The sequence below is a fragment of the Siphateles boraxobius genome, unplaced genomic scaffold (assembly GCF_051911475.1).
Source record: "Siphateles boraxobius isolate OS27281-9 unplaced genomic scaffold, OSU_SipBor_1 43, whole genome shotgun sequence".
In the NCBI taxonomy this organism is placed as follows: domain Eukaryota; kingdom Metazoa; phylum Chordata; class Actinopteri; order Cypriniformes; family Leuciscidae; genus Siphateles; species Siphateles boraxobius.
The window spans coordinates 4,367,380-4,383,037 of record NW_027509064.1 but is presented as its reverse complement, the minus strand read 5'-3'; the positions used below and the strand labels follow the sequence as shown (position 1 = coordinate 4,383,037).

Genomic DNA, 15,658 nt, shown 5'->3' with positions numbered 1-15,658 from the left:
TTAATCCTGCATGTATCTGTGTGAATGAATGGCGTAGGCCCTAGCAATGAAATGCTAGGGCTGTGCGATATGATGATATATCGGATGGACGATATAAAAAGTCTATCGTTTCATATTATGCTCTATCGTTTATATCGTATCGCAAAAAACATTGTTTACAGCAAAACTTTTTCATAATTTGGATGACTGCAATGTTACACGCCGCCATGGGGATGCAGGAAGAAACGTGCATAACATGGCGAGTGAAGGGGTGACAGAACCGGGTGGCTCCGAGCAGGACCAGCCAGAAAAAAACTAAGAGCTCGTTCCTATACCTCTGTAGCATGAACATGGTTTGGTTAAATTTCTATATGTTTGGTTGAATATTTTATTTTGATAATGATCATGCTGCGATGTTAAGTTAGCAATGCTAGAACGTGTGTGCGTGAGCCGTCGGCGCGATCACAGGAATTTTTGTCCTTCCGAGGAACCTGTTACTCCGTAATTTATGGTCATACGGATGGAAGCAAGAAATTATTCAAAACTGCAAAGCTTTTGTAAAATACAGAAAAAAAGCACGATCCGTTTTCTGCCTTCTCGGTTTCCTTTTTGTGAACTTTGGACCCTGTCACAATGAACCAAAGCTCAGCAAAGTTTTTCCTTTCGTTTTGTTAATCCGTAATTATTTAAGGGAAATAATTAAAGAAATTTGCGTATAGGCCTATATATTAGTTCTATATATTTAGTTTTATTCTTTTTTTCTCCGTTCACAGAAGCGCTTTAAGTGCATGATTTGACGTAGTTTGAATCCATGTTCTACACTATCCTGCAATTTTCGCTGGTTTCAAAAAACAAAAAGTTGCATATTTCCTGCTATTCATTTTCACTGAAATGCAAGCCTAATTGTTTGACAGTTGGTGACATACAGTATATCCTTAGGAAAACTAACGCCAGCGCATTGCCATTGCAACTTACTTATGATGATTGACAGCTGAGCGCAGGCATTTCACTCACGTTGGATAGGCTATGTGTCAATATCACATTTGTACAGTACTGTACTTGAATGTACTTTGAATTCGTGATTGGTTGACTGGCAAATTAAAATATTTAACAGAACGATAAAATAACGTCATTAACCGGGTAATGACCATTTCAAATAAGCATGTCTGTTCAGAACGATTAAATTTGATTTTGTTTCTGTTATGTTCCTGTAAGATTTCGTTCGTTTGTTTTCGTTTATTGAACAGGTTTGGAGCCCTGATTGCTGCTACATTTTAAACTTGAAAGTACAATGTTTACATTTGGTATTTTATATAGCAAGATTTTATGTTCGGCCTGTAATCATTTGTTTTTGTAAAGTGTTTCATTCATATTTTATATTTCTACATTATTAATCAAACATTTGCCCAGGAGTTCTAAATAAAAGGAGAAAAATAATCACATATGAATGAGTACATTTTGAGTATATACTTAATATATACTCAATAAATATATCAACTATTCTTTTACTTGATATATACTAAAATAAATTATTTTCCATGTATTTATAAACTATTAATTGATTGAATTTACAGGTACTATATCGTAATATATATATCGCTATCGGGATATGAGATGACTTATATCTTGATATGAGATTTTGGTCATATCGCCCAGCCCTAGCGCAGACACGCTGTTTCATTTACCACACACACTTAAGCACGCTTGACGCTTGCAGTGTTTCTGCTGCCTCACGATATGCTGCCACTCTGAGAGTTACTTCATGAGCATTTTATAGTTTCATTTTAGAAACTATAGTCATATACACGCACACAAACTCATAGGTCTGTACGGTAGAGATGTGCGGATGGGCTATTATTTCATCCGCAACCGCATCACAAAACTCATCATCCGTCCGCCATCCATTCGCACCAACGTTTTTGACCAATTTTCATAACCGTACCCGCCCGCCATCCGCTGATACAAGGCGCTGCTAGACTAGAAACTGCCCGCCACCCGCCCGAATTTAATTAAAATATTTTTTTTTTCGTCACGTCATCCGCCCGATCCGCGGTTTATCCGCGGAGTCCGCGGCTATAACCGCCAACCGCGCATCTCTACTGTACGGCAACCTGTTATAATAGTAGTTCGGTTTAACTTGAAGAAATTGACAAATAATTAAATTAGGCTACTGTTGTACAGTAGATTTATCTATGTCTCAATGTAGTAATAATACTAATAATGTGTGCATAGAAGGTTGCTGCTTTTTCACTTTTTATAAAAAATTTTTACTTTTAAACAGCATGTAACCATCAATGTTTATATGTATTATTTGCTTATGATTACCATCATAAATAATAAACTTTTTTTTAAATAGTTAAAATGGAAAAATAGTTCTAGATTTAGCTGTGGTACTGAAATTGGTACCAAGAACTGTAAAATTTTAATGGTATTGGTACCGACTACTGGAATATCGTGACATTCCTAACCGGATGTTTTTAAAAGATTTGCTTAAATGTGTGCTATTAAAAAACTGTGACATCTGCTGAAATAGTATTCTCAATTGAAGAATTGAGACTTGGACCTGGAAAAAGTATTTGATAAGTCACGACTTAACAAGCAGATAGCTAAATGTGAAAAAACAAACAAATATGGGGCCTCATTTGTAATGTTATCAATTGCATTTGAGTTCTCTGCCTGTTTATCCGAGTACTCAAGCGATCCAATTGCCCACCCATGAGGCACATTGCCTCATCTTTCTCAGCACATGACTAAGCACTTAGCTGCTGGTTGAGTGGTAGTAATGGAGACTCTGTCATGCTGGGATAAGGAGTTTCAAACCTTAGAATGCTACTCTCTGAGCACTTAGCTGGCAGAGCACCTCTCCCTGTGTCATCGGAGGGGAAAGTCCTCAAATGAGATTAAGTGCCATGAAAAGGAGCTGATTTCAGGCTGGGGAGGGTTGCCAAATGAGCCAAGCTCAGCACATTTCCTTGAAAGTGTGTCACTGCATGTTGGCATGCTGTCTGTCCACACTGACAGTGAAAGTGCTGTGGAAACAACAAACAGCACTTCAGAACATATTTGGTGTTTAAATTACAGCCATGTGGAAAGAGAATTTTGTTTTCTGGTTTGTGTTTTTTAAAGCACAGTGTTTACCATTCACACAATATGACCACCTAAACTTCCTATAGGATTTGTTGACTGACAAATCTGTTATCTCTGCCCCCCAGCTGGATCAGGATCGTTACAGGGTCCTCAGACACCTCAGTCGACCAGCAGTTCTATGGCCGAAGGTGGTGACCTGAAGCCCCCTACACCTGCCTCAACACCGCACAGTCAGATGCCACCCATGCCTGGTGCTAGGTACATGTCAATACTGTGCCTCTCTGTATCAGGACATTCAAAATTAATTTCAAGGGTCACAGTTTCTCTCATTTGAGCTTATCGTCATTATGTCTCACACAGGAGCAGTGTGAATTTACAGGACCCGTTTGCTGATGGTGGGGATCCAGCTTTTTCCAGGCGTAACTCTGTCACCCCCAATTCAGGTTATCAGCCTGGTATGGGTGGACCAGACATGATGGGCCGCATGGGGCCTTATGAGCCAAATAAGGACCCCTTTGGTGGTATGAGAAAAGGTGACTCTTCTGGTCATATCCATACAAAGTAATGTTAAGGAGCTCTTTTGTAATTTTTTCTGTTTGTTTTCTTTGTAATATGGAGTTATCTCTCGTCATTATGTATAGGGGTGGCACGATCCGCCTTTTTTGCCTACGATACCGATTCTGATACCTGGGATTCAGTATTGACCGATACGACTACCGATCCAATACTAAAATAATAATTAAAAAAACAGTGCCGAATTACCTAATTACCTAATAAAAGTATCTGTATGCCTCACTGTGGGGAAAACACTGTGATTATTCTTTTGTTAAAGGCATCAAGGTTGACTTAAACATTATTTTCCTTACTTTGTAAAACAATATACAAACAAAATATATACTATATAATAAACATTTTAAGTGCAACTCTTTAATGAAGCCGCAACATATGATGGATTGGACAGAACAACTAAGGCTATCAATAAACTGCCATTACGCAAAAGTATTGTAATATGAAAGGCTCCAATTCAGAGCAGCACGAAACACTTAGGTGCATCCCGTGGGAAGAATGATGTGTTTGAAGTAACATGGAGTCACGGCGCGCAGCGCTTCGCATTGAAAAGTTCAAAGCACAAAGGGAAGATATACATATATTTATTTATTTATTCATTAGTTTGAGCCTTCTAACCGTTTTAAATTTCATTTAATGTGCACGTGAAGAACAATTATATCGCTCTCTACTCCAGTGTTGTGATCTAACAGACACCCGGGAGACAGAAGGCTAACATGTGAAACTCCAGCAAGTTAAATTCCTTTTATGCAAACCATAGACCTTTATCTACAGTATAATAATAGGAACATTGACTCATCTTGGAGAGAGTTTCATCGTGTTGACTGTCGTAACCGAGCGAGGCGCAGTGTTTGAATGCTGAATGGAGAATGACTGACATCCGCAGAGGAGGGAAGCACTTAGGTGAAGATTAATTTAACGACTTAAATCTGTACGCATGGGCGTAGATTACGCGGGGGACGGGGGGGACGTGCCCCCCCCACTTTTAATAAAATTTAAATTCGTCCCCCGCACTTTTTCATAAGGCAAATGTGTCTATGACAAGCTGAGGTTTCCGCGGGTGTGTATAGCCTGCCCTACATCGAGATTTAAAATCCAAAGAGTCAAGGATAGTCTATCTACATACGTGACTTTCACGTTTCCATGGTAATTAGTCACTCGTGCATTAGCTTACGACACGCCCATGCTCGCACCCGTGCCGAATCCAGTTTCATAGAGTTCAAAACGGCAAAAAAAACTCTTCACTCCTTTTTCACGAAAAAGTCAAGCACTGTAAGTAAGTTGTCATGTGGTATCCGAATTGTGTTGCACAATGATGAATACCTCTGCCTATTTCTCTTATTGAATAATTAACAAGTTTTGTTGTAAATTGAAAATATTCACTATACCCGCACAAACGTGCACTATTTTCAATCTTTTTTTATTCGTAATGTCTTTTATTTTCACAGATATGTTATCAAAGCCCTTCAAATTAGAATAAACACGGTGATTGTTAATGCTGAATTTGTATGTTCATGCATTAACAGCCACGATCTGCTTGAATCAGGCAATAACGTGTAGACTATGATGTTTACCATAATTCGGTAACACTTTACAATTAGATAAAAAAAGTTTGTAGACAAACTTTAAGTTCTCTTGAAAAAGCCTAACTAGAAAGTTTGAAGTATTTTTAAAAGCTTGACTTTTGAAGGTTTTCAATTGGAAAGTTTTAGTTTAGTAAGACAAACTTTAGGCTATTAAGGAAATGTTATTTTGCCAAAAGAAGAACTTTTATTTTAAGTAAATGTTATTTTTAAATCAGCCTACTTCAGTTTGATATTTAACCATATTATCATGCTTATCAGTAACACTTATAATTTGAATAATTGTAATGCGATGATCAGATATCTAAATCAGAGAATATCATATGTTTGGGCGGTTGACGGGTGGATTATTTATTTTTAAAAGTGGATTCGGGGGACTCTAAGTGCACCAGATTAATGAATTTATCTTTAAAATGTACAAAATTTTCTTTCATTCCCCCCCCCGGACCGCCCTAGAAGTACCGAGATCCACCTACAAAAATACTTTGGGAAACACAGTAGGCTAAATGATGGTCTACGAAAAATTAAAATGTTATTATCTAATTAAAATACATGATCAGGATTTTACCACCTCCGCCTCGTTTTAAGCCAGGAAAATATAAAGTACTGAACATCTGCATTTCTTTCTTTCTGTTTTTTTGCTTTAAAAATAAATAGCATATTAAGCCAATTAACCTGTCAACAAAAGTCTAAAAAAAAAATGGTATTACACTTGACATTCTGTCCCCCTCACTTTTGAAATGATGGCTACGCCCCTGTCTGTACGTCACATTAAACTATATGTAATGGCTTCAGAAAACTTGGAATATAGTACACAAAAACATTATGGTGCTTTATAATGTTTTTGTGCCTTTTGTGTTGTATAACAATAACATACGCACAATAGCGGATTTGGATGGTCTCGTCTGGCCGATACCCGATCCGGCAAATATTGGTAGTATCGGAGCAATACAGATACTGAGTATCGGATCGGGCCACCCCTAATTATGTACGAGTCAGTTATTTTCTGGCCCAATTTATACGATGAAATCTTTAGTTGTCCTGCTATAATATTGAGCCAACTCTGTTACCAGATTACTCACTGTAGCCAGTTTGTATGTACTTTGCTACATTAACATTTCAAACTTTCAAATTGTCTGCTCTCAAAAGTATTATGCACATCCTATGATTCTAATCATAGTGTCACTGATTGTTAAAAGGCTGGACAAAACAGACACATTTTTTTTTAAACCTGAAATTTACTAATTATACTTGTAAGTATAAATTGTACTTTTAATGATTTGTCATGTAGTAAACAACACACCATGATAAGAATTATGGGTGGTACATAATATTTTAGTATACAAAAGAGGATGTTCAGTGGTTCTCTCTGCTTGCATTTTCAGCGGGTGAGCAGTTCATGAGCCCAAGTCAAGGCCCAAATAGTGGCATGGGTGAACAATATAACCGAGGCGCCCCAGGACATATGGGCAATATGCCGATGGGTCAAAGACAACAGTACCCATATGGTCCAGGATACGACAGAAGGTGAGAACATTTATTTGTGTTTTACCTTTTTATTAAATGTAGCCATTGAATTTATCACAGCAATAAAAACACTACTGAAATCTGATGAAGTGTTAATATTTAGTAGCTTTGCAGTGATTTTAACATTCCAACACAACCTAACCAAGGAGTAGTGTCTTCAGTTGCCATTTTGAAAATGCCATTTCTTTATTTCCTTACAGACCAGACTCAAGTATGGGCCCAGATGGCAATATGGGTCCACAACCTAACATGATGCCTTCTGGTGCAGATGCAGGGATGTACTCACCCAACCGGCCCCCACAACAGCAGAGGTTAAAATTTAATTAAACTACACATTAAACTTGCTAAATGTTTACATGCTTAAAATATAAATTTCACAATTGCTTATTTCTGTTGTTTGCTACTCACTATTGAACATCCATGCTTTTTAGGGCTTTCTAAAATTGGATTTATTTTTTGGTTTGCAGGCATGATTCTTACAGTAATCAATACCCTGGCCAAGGTGCTCCCCCTTGTGGACCATACCCAAACCAACAGTCAGGAATGTACCCACAACAACAACCGGTCAGTGCAACACAACCTATTAAAAATTATTGCATTAGTGGTAGCTGTGTTATTGCCGAATATCTAAAAAAACTTTCTCTCATATAGAATTACACGCAGAAGAGACCGGTTGATGGTGTTTATGGTCCTCCTGCAAAGCGTCATGAAGGGGACATATACCCTTTTAGTGGTCAGCAGCAGGGACCCCAGGCCCCAGGTGGACCTCAGTCCCAACCAGATATGTATAACCAGTATAATACCTATCCAGGCTCAGACAGACGCCCACCTGGCCCACAGAGCCAATTTCCTTTTGGTTTCGGGCGAGATCGAGGACCTAACATGGGTGTTCCAAACTCCCAGCCCTCCATGCAGCCGCAGATGATGGGTAGCTCCATGAGTGTGCCCTCAGTCCCCGATGGACCCCAAGGTCCCATGTGGCCTGGGCGTAATGAGATGAACTACCCAAACTTTCATAATCGCCAGGGGCCCCCTGGTGTCCCTTCTCAAGGTCAAGGCTACCATAGCATGAATCGTTCTGAAGACATGATGCCTTCAGATCAGCGCATGAACCATGAGGGATCTTGGCCTGGCCATGTTAACCAGCGTCAGCCCCCATACGGGCCTGGAGGCTCTGGGCCACAAATGTCCAGAACTCTTCAGCCCAACTATCAATCCTCTCAGAACCACATTCCACAAGTGTCCAGCCCTGCACCCATGCCAAGACCAATGGAGAATAGGACCTCACCCAGTAAGTCTCCATACATGCACTCGGGGATGAAAATTCAGAAGGCTGGACCTCCAGTTCCTGCGTCACACATTGCCCAGCCATCAGTGCAGCCCCCTCTGATTCGGAGAGACGTAGCATTCCCACCAGGTTCAATAGAGGCCTCGCAGCCCATTCTGAAACCGCGTCGTCGGCTTACCATGAAAGATATTGGTAAGAGGGTCACAGCATCGTTCCCATGAATACTTGTGTCTTGGTCCATTTGTAGAGTGTTCTGAAAGTTGGGTTTTGTTTTGTTTCAGGAACACCAGAGGCTTGGCGAGTCATGATGTCCCTCAAATCAGGCTTGTTAGCTGAGAGTACATGGGCTTTGGATACCATTAATATTCTTCTCTATGATGACAACAGCATTTCTAACTTTAACCTGAACCAGGTCAGTAAATTTTATAGACGATATGACTAGGGATGGGTCAGGTTGGTCAACTAGTGACTTATCTTTAATATATCTCTGTTCCGATTGCAGCTTCCTGGCTTCCTCGAGCTTATTGTTGAGTACTTCCGAAGGTGCCTCATTGAGATTTTTGGCATCTTGAAAGAGTATGAGGTTGGAGACCCTGGGCAGCGTACCCTAATTGACCCAGATGCCATTGACCCCGAGATGTCTGATGAGGAGGGGCCAGAGGCAGAGCAGATGGAAGAGGAGGAAGATGATGATGATGATGATGTTGAGATAAACCCTGTTCATACGTCACAAGTCCAGGTCAAGCAAGAGAAAGAGGAGTCTATGCAGGGTCAAAAATCCAATGAAAATAATGGCATAGAAGAGAGGGAGGGCGATGATACTTCATGCAAAGATCATCTCCGATCATCCACCCCATTGCAGGACACGAGTGCCTCCCAGGAGAGGCCAAAGCAAGCTAGTAAATTTGACAAGCTTCCCATCAAGATATTGAGGAAAAAAGACCCGTTTGTGATTGGGCGCACTAGTAAATTGGGTCGGCGGCAAGCCTTTGATAGTGGTCTTATCCATTGGAGTGTGGGTGGTGGTGACACCACCGAGCATATACAAACCCATTTTGAGAGCAAGATGGAACTCTTGAAGCATCAGAAACGGGTGCCAGTGAATGTTGAGCCACGTAAGAAGGTATCTCAAGTAATTGAAACTGTTACGGATAATGCTCAGAAGGCTCAGACACATGAAGAGCATCAACAAGTACAACCTCAGTCATCCTCAAATCAACCATTGTCAGAAGGTAAAAGTACTACAACAGCAAGTACGTCGGCAAGTATAACAGCCACTATTGATGACGTTCTGTCGGCGAGGCGAGGCTCTGTGACTGAGGAAGCAGTCAGAGGCAACCTGGATAGCCACAAGAACAATACGTTTCTCTTTGGCATCGATCTTGCACAGCAGAGTTGCAATATCAAGATCTTGGAAGACGAGCCACATAGCAAGGACGAGACACCGCTCTGCACACTCTCAGATTGGCAGGATGCCCTTGCTCGCCGCTGCATCTGCGTTTCCAACATTATTCGCAGCCTTTCCTTTATTCCTGGCAATGATCTGGAGATGTCAAAGCATCCAGGGCTTTTGCTGTTACTTGGTCGGCTTGTGCTGTTGCACCATCGACATCCTGAACGCAAACAGGCACCGGTTACCTATGAAAAAGAAGAGGAGGAAGATGAAGGTGTCAGTTGTGAGCGAGACGAGTGGTGGTGGGACTGTCTTGAGGTTTTGCGGGAAAACTGCTTGGTCACATTAGCAAACATCTCAGGTCAGCTGGACCTCTCCATCTACCCAGAAAGTATTTGCTTGCCACTGCTGGATGGCTTGCTCCACTGGGCCGTGTGCCCTTCGGCCGAAGCGATTGACCCCTTCCCCACGCTGGGGCTCAATGGGACACTGTCTCCGCAGAGACTCGTCCTCGAAACCCTTAGTAAGCTTAGCATCCAGGATAACAATGTTGACCTCATTCTGGCTACACCGCCTTTCAGCCGCTTAGAGAAGCTCTACGGCTCCCTTGTGCGCATGGTCGGTGAGCGCAAAGTGCCCGTCTGCCGGGAAATGGCGGTGGTGCTGCTAGCTAATCTGGCACAAGGCGATAGCGTTGCGGCCCGGGCGATTGCTGTGCAGAAAGGAAGTGTTGGAAACCTTCTTGGCTTCTTGGAGGACAGTCTTGCAGCCACCCAGTTTCAACAGAGTCAGGGCTCGTTACTGCACTTACAAGGTGCGCACTTCGAGCCCACTAGTGTGGACATGATGCGGCGGGCAGCACGAGCCCTGTACGCTCTTGCCAAAGTGGAAGAGAACCACTCGGAGTTCACGCTGTTTGAGTCACGGCTATTGGACATATCGGTGTCCCCACTTATGAACTCTTTGGTGTCCCATGTAATCTGTGACGTACTTTTTCTGATCGGCCAGTCATGACAGCCGTGGGGGTGATCATGTTTTTCCCCACTCGTTTTTTTAATGTGTGTGTGTCCGCGTGAGTGGAGAAAATTTAACAGTGAAACTGACTGACTGTATGTTCATTTTTTTTAATTTATGCAAAATCACCTCAGATTCCACTGTCTATCCTTGCTTTGCTCTAAAGGAAGGATATACCATTAAGTCACGATGGATTTGACATGTATAAGAATTAAACTAACAAGGATGTACCGATCAAGATCCTTACCTGCAAGTGCGCTGCCCGTTGGACTTTCTTTTGTAAGGAAAAATAAAATTACAAAAAAGACAGAAAAAACAAAACTGTAACCAAAGTTGCTGTCACTTTACAGTGAGTTTTGGGGAAAAATTGTGCCCATATTCACCTTCCGGGTGAGCAAGGGCATGGAGATGACCATAATCTGGTTCTTGGAGGCTAAATGGACTTGCAGACTCTGGTGTGTGGTATAAATTGCTGTAACTTTGATTAAATATATACTTAGCCCTAAAGGAACCAGGTCGTTGGCTGTGAACAGAAATGTAAATGGGAGGCCTGTGCAGTAGATTGTAGGACTTTTTTTCTGTACTGTACACCTTAAAACTGTAAACATACTGTAATAATACTGTTTCACACTGAGATAATGCTGGCTTGGCAGCAAAAAAACTGTAGTTTTTAAAAATTTTAGTTCATGTTGAGAGAGGAAAAAATGGCTTTCCCCCCAAAGTAACGTGAACCTACAACACCCCGACCTCTTCTTTGTCCCTCGATTGTATGACTTGACCCTTAAAGAAATCACCTCTTAGGACTGGTCTTGAGCTCTAGATGCAGTCCAGGCTGCAGTGTATATAATGATGTTGTAAATTACACTTTGCTCTTTTTCTTTCTCATCTTATGGCGCTCTTCACCGTTTTTAATCTTTGACGAATTAAAGGTTTCACTCAACAGATCTCTCATTGCGCATTGCCATGTGTTTATTTACCACCTTCCTCTCCTTACATCTCTGGTTGTAGGGATGCAATCTTTTGCCCTTGCGATCCCATACACATAACATTTCAATTCCTTTTGTAAAAGCTGTAGAGGTATATATCAAACCAGACAAGTCCATTAACTCCAACCGATTTCATCATCATTAACCGGAACAAAGATACAATAAACAAGTTTGTTTTCCCCTCTTTCCCAGCGGTTTCCTTAGTCGATTCCAGTGCTATGGATTCATATTTGTATTTCAGATGATGTAGCTAAAATCTTGTTGTAAATTCCTCCCCCCCCCCCCCCCTTTTGGCTTAATGAATATCATTTATTCCGTATGAAATCTTTATACTATATGTTCCACGTGTTAAGAATAAATGTACATTAAATCTTGGTAAAACGTTTGTGATTGATTTATTTATATAAATGATCAGTTTTGCAGTTTATGAATTTATACACGTTAAGATGTATAGACTGTATTTGTTGCATTTTTGATTATCACATTATTTTTCCACAGTAAAAAAAAAAGTGACAATTGTGGTTGGAACCAAGTAAGGTAGTTATAAAGGAAGTAAACGGTAATGCTCAGATGCTAGTGTTTGGCAAGTATAGCCACAAGTCTTAAATGTTATACATGTTCAATTGTTGTTACAATCCTACAAACTGTATGTGCAAAGTTGCTGTCCAGTAATTCCACATCAATTTTAATTTTCCACAACACATTAATTTTTACATTTTCAAATGCACAAGGTCAAAAGCCTAATATGCATTACATAGGTGACAGTGACACAACTAAAGTTTGTTCACCTAGAACCTTAGTGCCATTACAAAAATTATTTGAACAACTTCACAGCCTAATAACTCCTATTCAGGTAAGTGCTCAAGGCTCACATTTCTGCTGGTAAACTTTCAAAGTGAATGTCCCATTTAATTCCATTGCAAATGTATTCTGTAACCTGCAAAAATGTATTTCTGTTGTAATCCGTTATCCTCAAGTGCTGTTGATAAGAGTAGACTATGAATTATACACTTAACAGCTTCTGATTTGGCATCTACAGGTCCTTCTCAAAAAAATAGCATATTGTGATGAAGTTCATTATTTTCCATAATGTAATGATAAAAATTAAACTTTCATATATTTTAGATTCATTGCACACCAACTGATATATTTCAGGTCTTTTAATGTTTTAATACTGATGATTTTGGCATACAGCTCATGAAAACCCATAATTCCTCTCTCAAAAAATTAGCATATCATGAAAAGGGTTTCTAAATGAGCTATTAACCTAAAATTCTGAATCAACTAATTAACTCTAAACACCTGCAAAAGATTCCTGAGGCTTTTAAAAACTCCCAGCCTGTTTCATTACTCAAAACCGCAATCATGGGTAAGTCTGCCGACCTGACTGCTGTCCAGAAGGCCATCATTGACACCCTCAAGCAAGAGGGTTTCTGAACAAGTAGGCTGTTCCCAGAGTGCTGTATCAAGGCACCTCAGTGGGAAGTCTGTGGGAAGGAAAAAGTGTGGCAAAAAACGCTGCACAACGAGAAGAGGTGACCGGACCCTGAGGAAGATTGTGGAGAAGGACCGATTCCAGACCTTGGAGGACCTGTGGAAGCAGTGGACTAAGTCTGGAGTAGAAACATCCAGAGCCACCGTGCACAGGCGTGTGCAGGAAATGGGCTACAAGTGCCGCATTCCCCAGGTCAAGCCACTTTTGAACCAGAAACAGCGGAAGAAGCGCCTGACCTGGGCTACAGAGAAGCAGCACTGGACTGTTGCTCAGTGGTCCAAAGTACTTTTTTCGGATGAAAGCAAATTTTGCATGTCATTCGGAAATCAAGGTGTCAGAGTCTGGAGGAAGACTGGGGAGAAGGAAATGCCAAAATGCCTGAAGTCCAGTGTCAAGTACCCACAGTCAGTGATGGTCTGGGGTGCCATGTCAGCTGCTGGTGTTGTTCCACTGTGTTTTATCAAGGGCAGGGGCAATGCAGCTAGCTATCAGGAGATTTTGGAGCACTTCATGCTTCCATCTGCTGAAAAGCTTTATGGAGATGAAGATTTCATTTTTCAGCACGACCTGGCACCTGCTCACAGTGCCAAAACCACTGGTGTCACATGCCTGTCCTGTCTCGTGTAGCACATGTGGTGTTTTGTGTTCCTGTCTCTGTCTCGATTCCACCCTCCTTGTTATCTCATTATTGGTTTCATTTGCCCCACCTGTTGATCCTTCTTTACCTGCTTGATTTGTCCCTTTTATAAGTTCCTTAGTGTTTGCAGTTTGTGTCGGTTCGTTGTTTTGTATACGTCTCCTGTTTTCCCGTGAACTCCGGTATGTTTGATTTTGAAGTTGTTGTTTTGTTTTATATTTTGTTTTACTTTGTTTCTTTTATTAAATAAATCACTATTCTTTTGCAATTGAGTCCTCACCTAGTTTTCTTTAGTTGTCACGCAACAACTGGTAAATGGTTTACTGACCATGGTATTACTGTGCTCAATTGGCCTGCCATAGAGAATCTGTGGGATATTGTGAAGAGAAAGTTGAGAGACGCAAGACCCAACACTCTGGATGAGCTTAAGGCCGCAATCGAAGCATCCTGGGCCTCCATAACACCTCAGCAGTGCCACAGGCTGATTGCCTCCATGCCACGCCGCATTGAAGCAGTCATTTCTGCAAAAGGATTACCGACCAAGTATTGAGTGCATAACTGAACATAATTATTTGAAGGTTGACTTTTTTTGTATTAAAAACACTTCTTTTATTGGTCGGATGAAATATGCTAATTTTTTGAGGTTTTCATGAGCTGTATGCCAAAATCATCAGTATTAAAACAAAAGACCTGAAATATTTCAGTTGGTGTGCAATGAATCTAAAATATATGAAAGTTTAATTTTTATCATTACATTATGGAAAATAATGAACTTTATCACAATATGCTAATTTTTTGAGAAGGACCTGTATATGCATTAGTATTTAGCTGTTTGGTGGAGGCCCGACTCCGAAAGTGTTTCTGTACTGTAGTATGGAAGATTCTATGAAGTGCAAATCGCAAGTCACATTTTTTTTCAGGATTAAAGGTGTCCAACCTAAAGAAAACACCTAGGCTGTTTGAAAAGGAATAATTGCATACTGTAAAAATACAGGCTTCTTTAGGCTGCCTACATTATTATAAGTAGAACATGAAATGCATGCAGTTTTCAAAGAGAAGTTGAGTAGAATAGTTATGTTTTGCATTTTAATCAAATTTTGTGTAAAAACAAATACATTAACAGACAATCCAATCAAAGAGATTGTAAAGTTGTGGCTGTAAATTTCCTTCATTACAAAATAAAGTGAAGGTCATGTATGCAAGTAAAAGTCAAGTATGCAAGTACAATAATGACAAATGTTTTTGAAACAAAAAAACTTGTTGAATTGCACTACTTGAAAAAATATGCATTGCATTAACCCTGCTTGCATTTCTATGGGCTGAAATTCAACATGGTTGTATTTGAACCTGGTTGTATCTGATGCTAGCAGTGAACACGTTACATATCTCCTTTGAAATATCAGAGCACGAAATGTTAATCCCACAGCTCCATCTAGCGGTAACAAGCAGATAACTACTTCTCAAATACCCTTTTTAACCAGTAACGTTATGTTTTTTCTAAAAAATCGGAGCTATCTTTTTACACGCCCGAAAGCTGCCGAAAAGACAAGAAAATGGATCGCTGTAATTCGCAGCAACGGCTGGAATCCAGACAGCGTAACGTGGATTTTGGGGTAAAATTATACCCGAAATAGTGTATTATTTGCCTTGTTGGCCTGGGCAATTTGACGATATATAACAATGATATATAATTGTTAACCTGATTTAGATCTACATATATTGTATAACAGTGTAGCACAAAGCGTTCATAGGCTTTGCTTTATGTATTTTCCCCGCGTCAAAGTGTAACTTAGACACAGTCGATTTCTGAACACGTGCTCAGATCCATGGGACACTGATTCTTTTGTAAGTTGTAAGGAATAGTGTCGAGGCCAACTTTCTTTAATTTAAGAAGATAATCGTTTGTTTTATTCCCGTTTTCGCTGTTTCCCCTATGAAATCCAGTCATGCAGCAGGATGCTCAGCCACTCAGTCCACCTGAAAGGGGAGTGTGTTCCGGTGGGAAAGTGACGTCAATGTTCTCTTTACCATAGGTACAATAAATATATAGACGCCCTATTGGCCGATGGATCGTACGTCAACGGCGCCGCCATATTGCGGAG

General features: G+C 40.5%; 1 protein-coding gene across 1 annotated transcript in view; it reads left to right on the top strand.

The window, feature by feature from the left end:
* arid1ab (AT-rich interactive domain 1Ab) overlaps positions 1 to 11,805 on the top strand; it is a 122,575-nt gene extending 110,770 nt beyond the window's left edge. Inside the window, exons 13-20 of the mRNA XM_077200129.1 lie at positions 3,192 to 3,324; positions 3,427 to 3,599; positions 6,602 to 6,743; positions 6,944 to 7,054; positions 7,211 to 7,307; positions 7,395 to 8,223; positions 8,313 to 8,443; positions 8,534 to 11,805. Coding sequence (XP_077056244.1) covers positions 3,192 to 3,324; positions 3,427 to 3,599; positions 6,602 to 6,743; positions 6,944 to 7,054; positions 7,211 to 7,307; positions 7,395 to 8,223; positions 8,313 to 8,443; positions 8,534 to 10,438 — 3,521 coding nt within the window. The 3' untranslated portion in view covers positions 10,439 to 11,805. The remainder of the gene's footprint in view (positions 1 to 3,191; positions 3,325 to 3,426; positions 3,600 to 6,601; positions 6,744 to 6,943; positions 7,055 to 7,210; positions 7,308 to 7,394; positions 8,224 to 8,312; positions 8,444 to 8,533) is intronic.
* Positions 11,806 to 15,658: the final 3,853 nt, after the last annotated feature.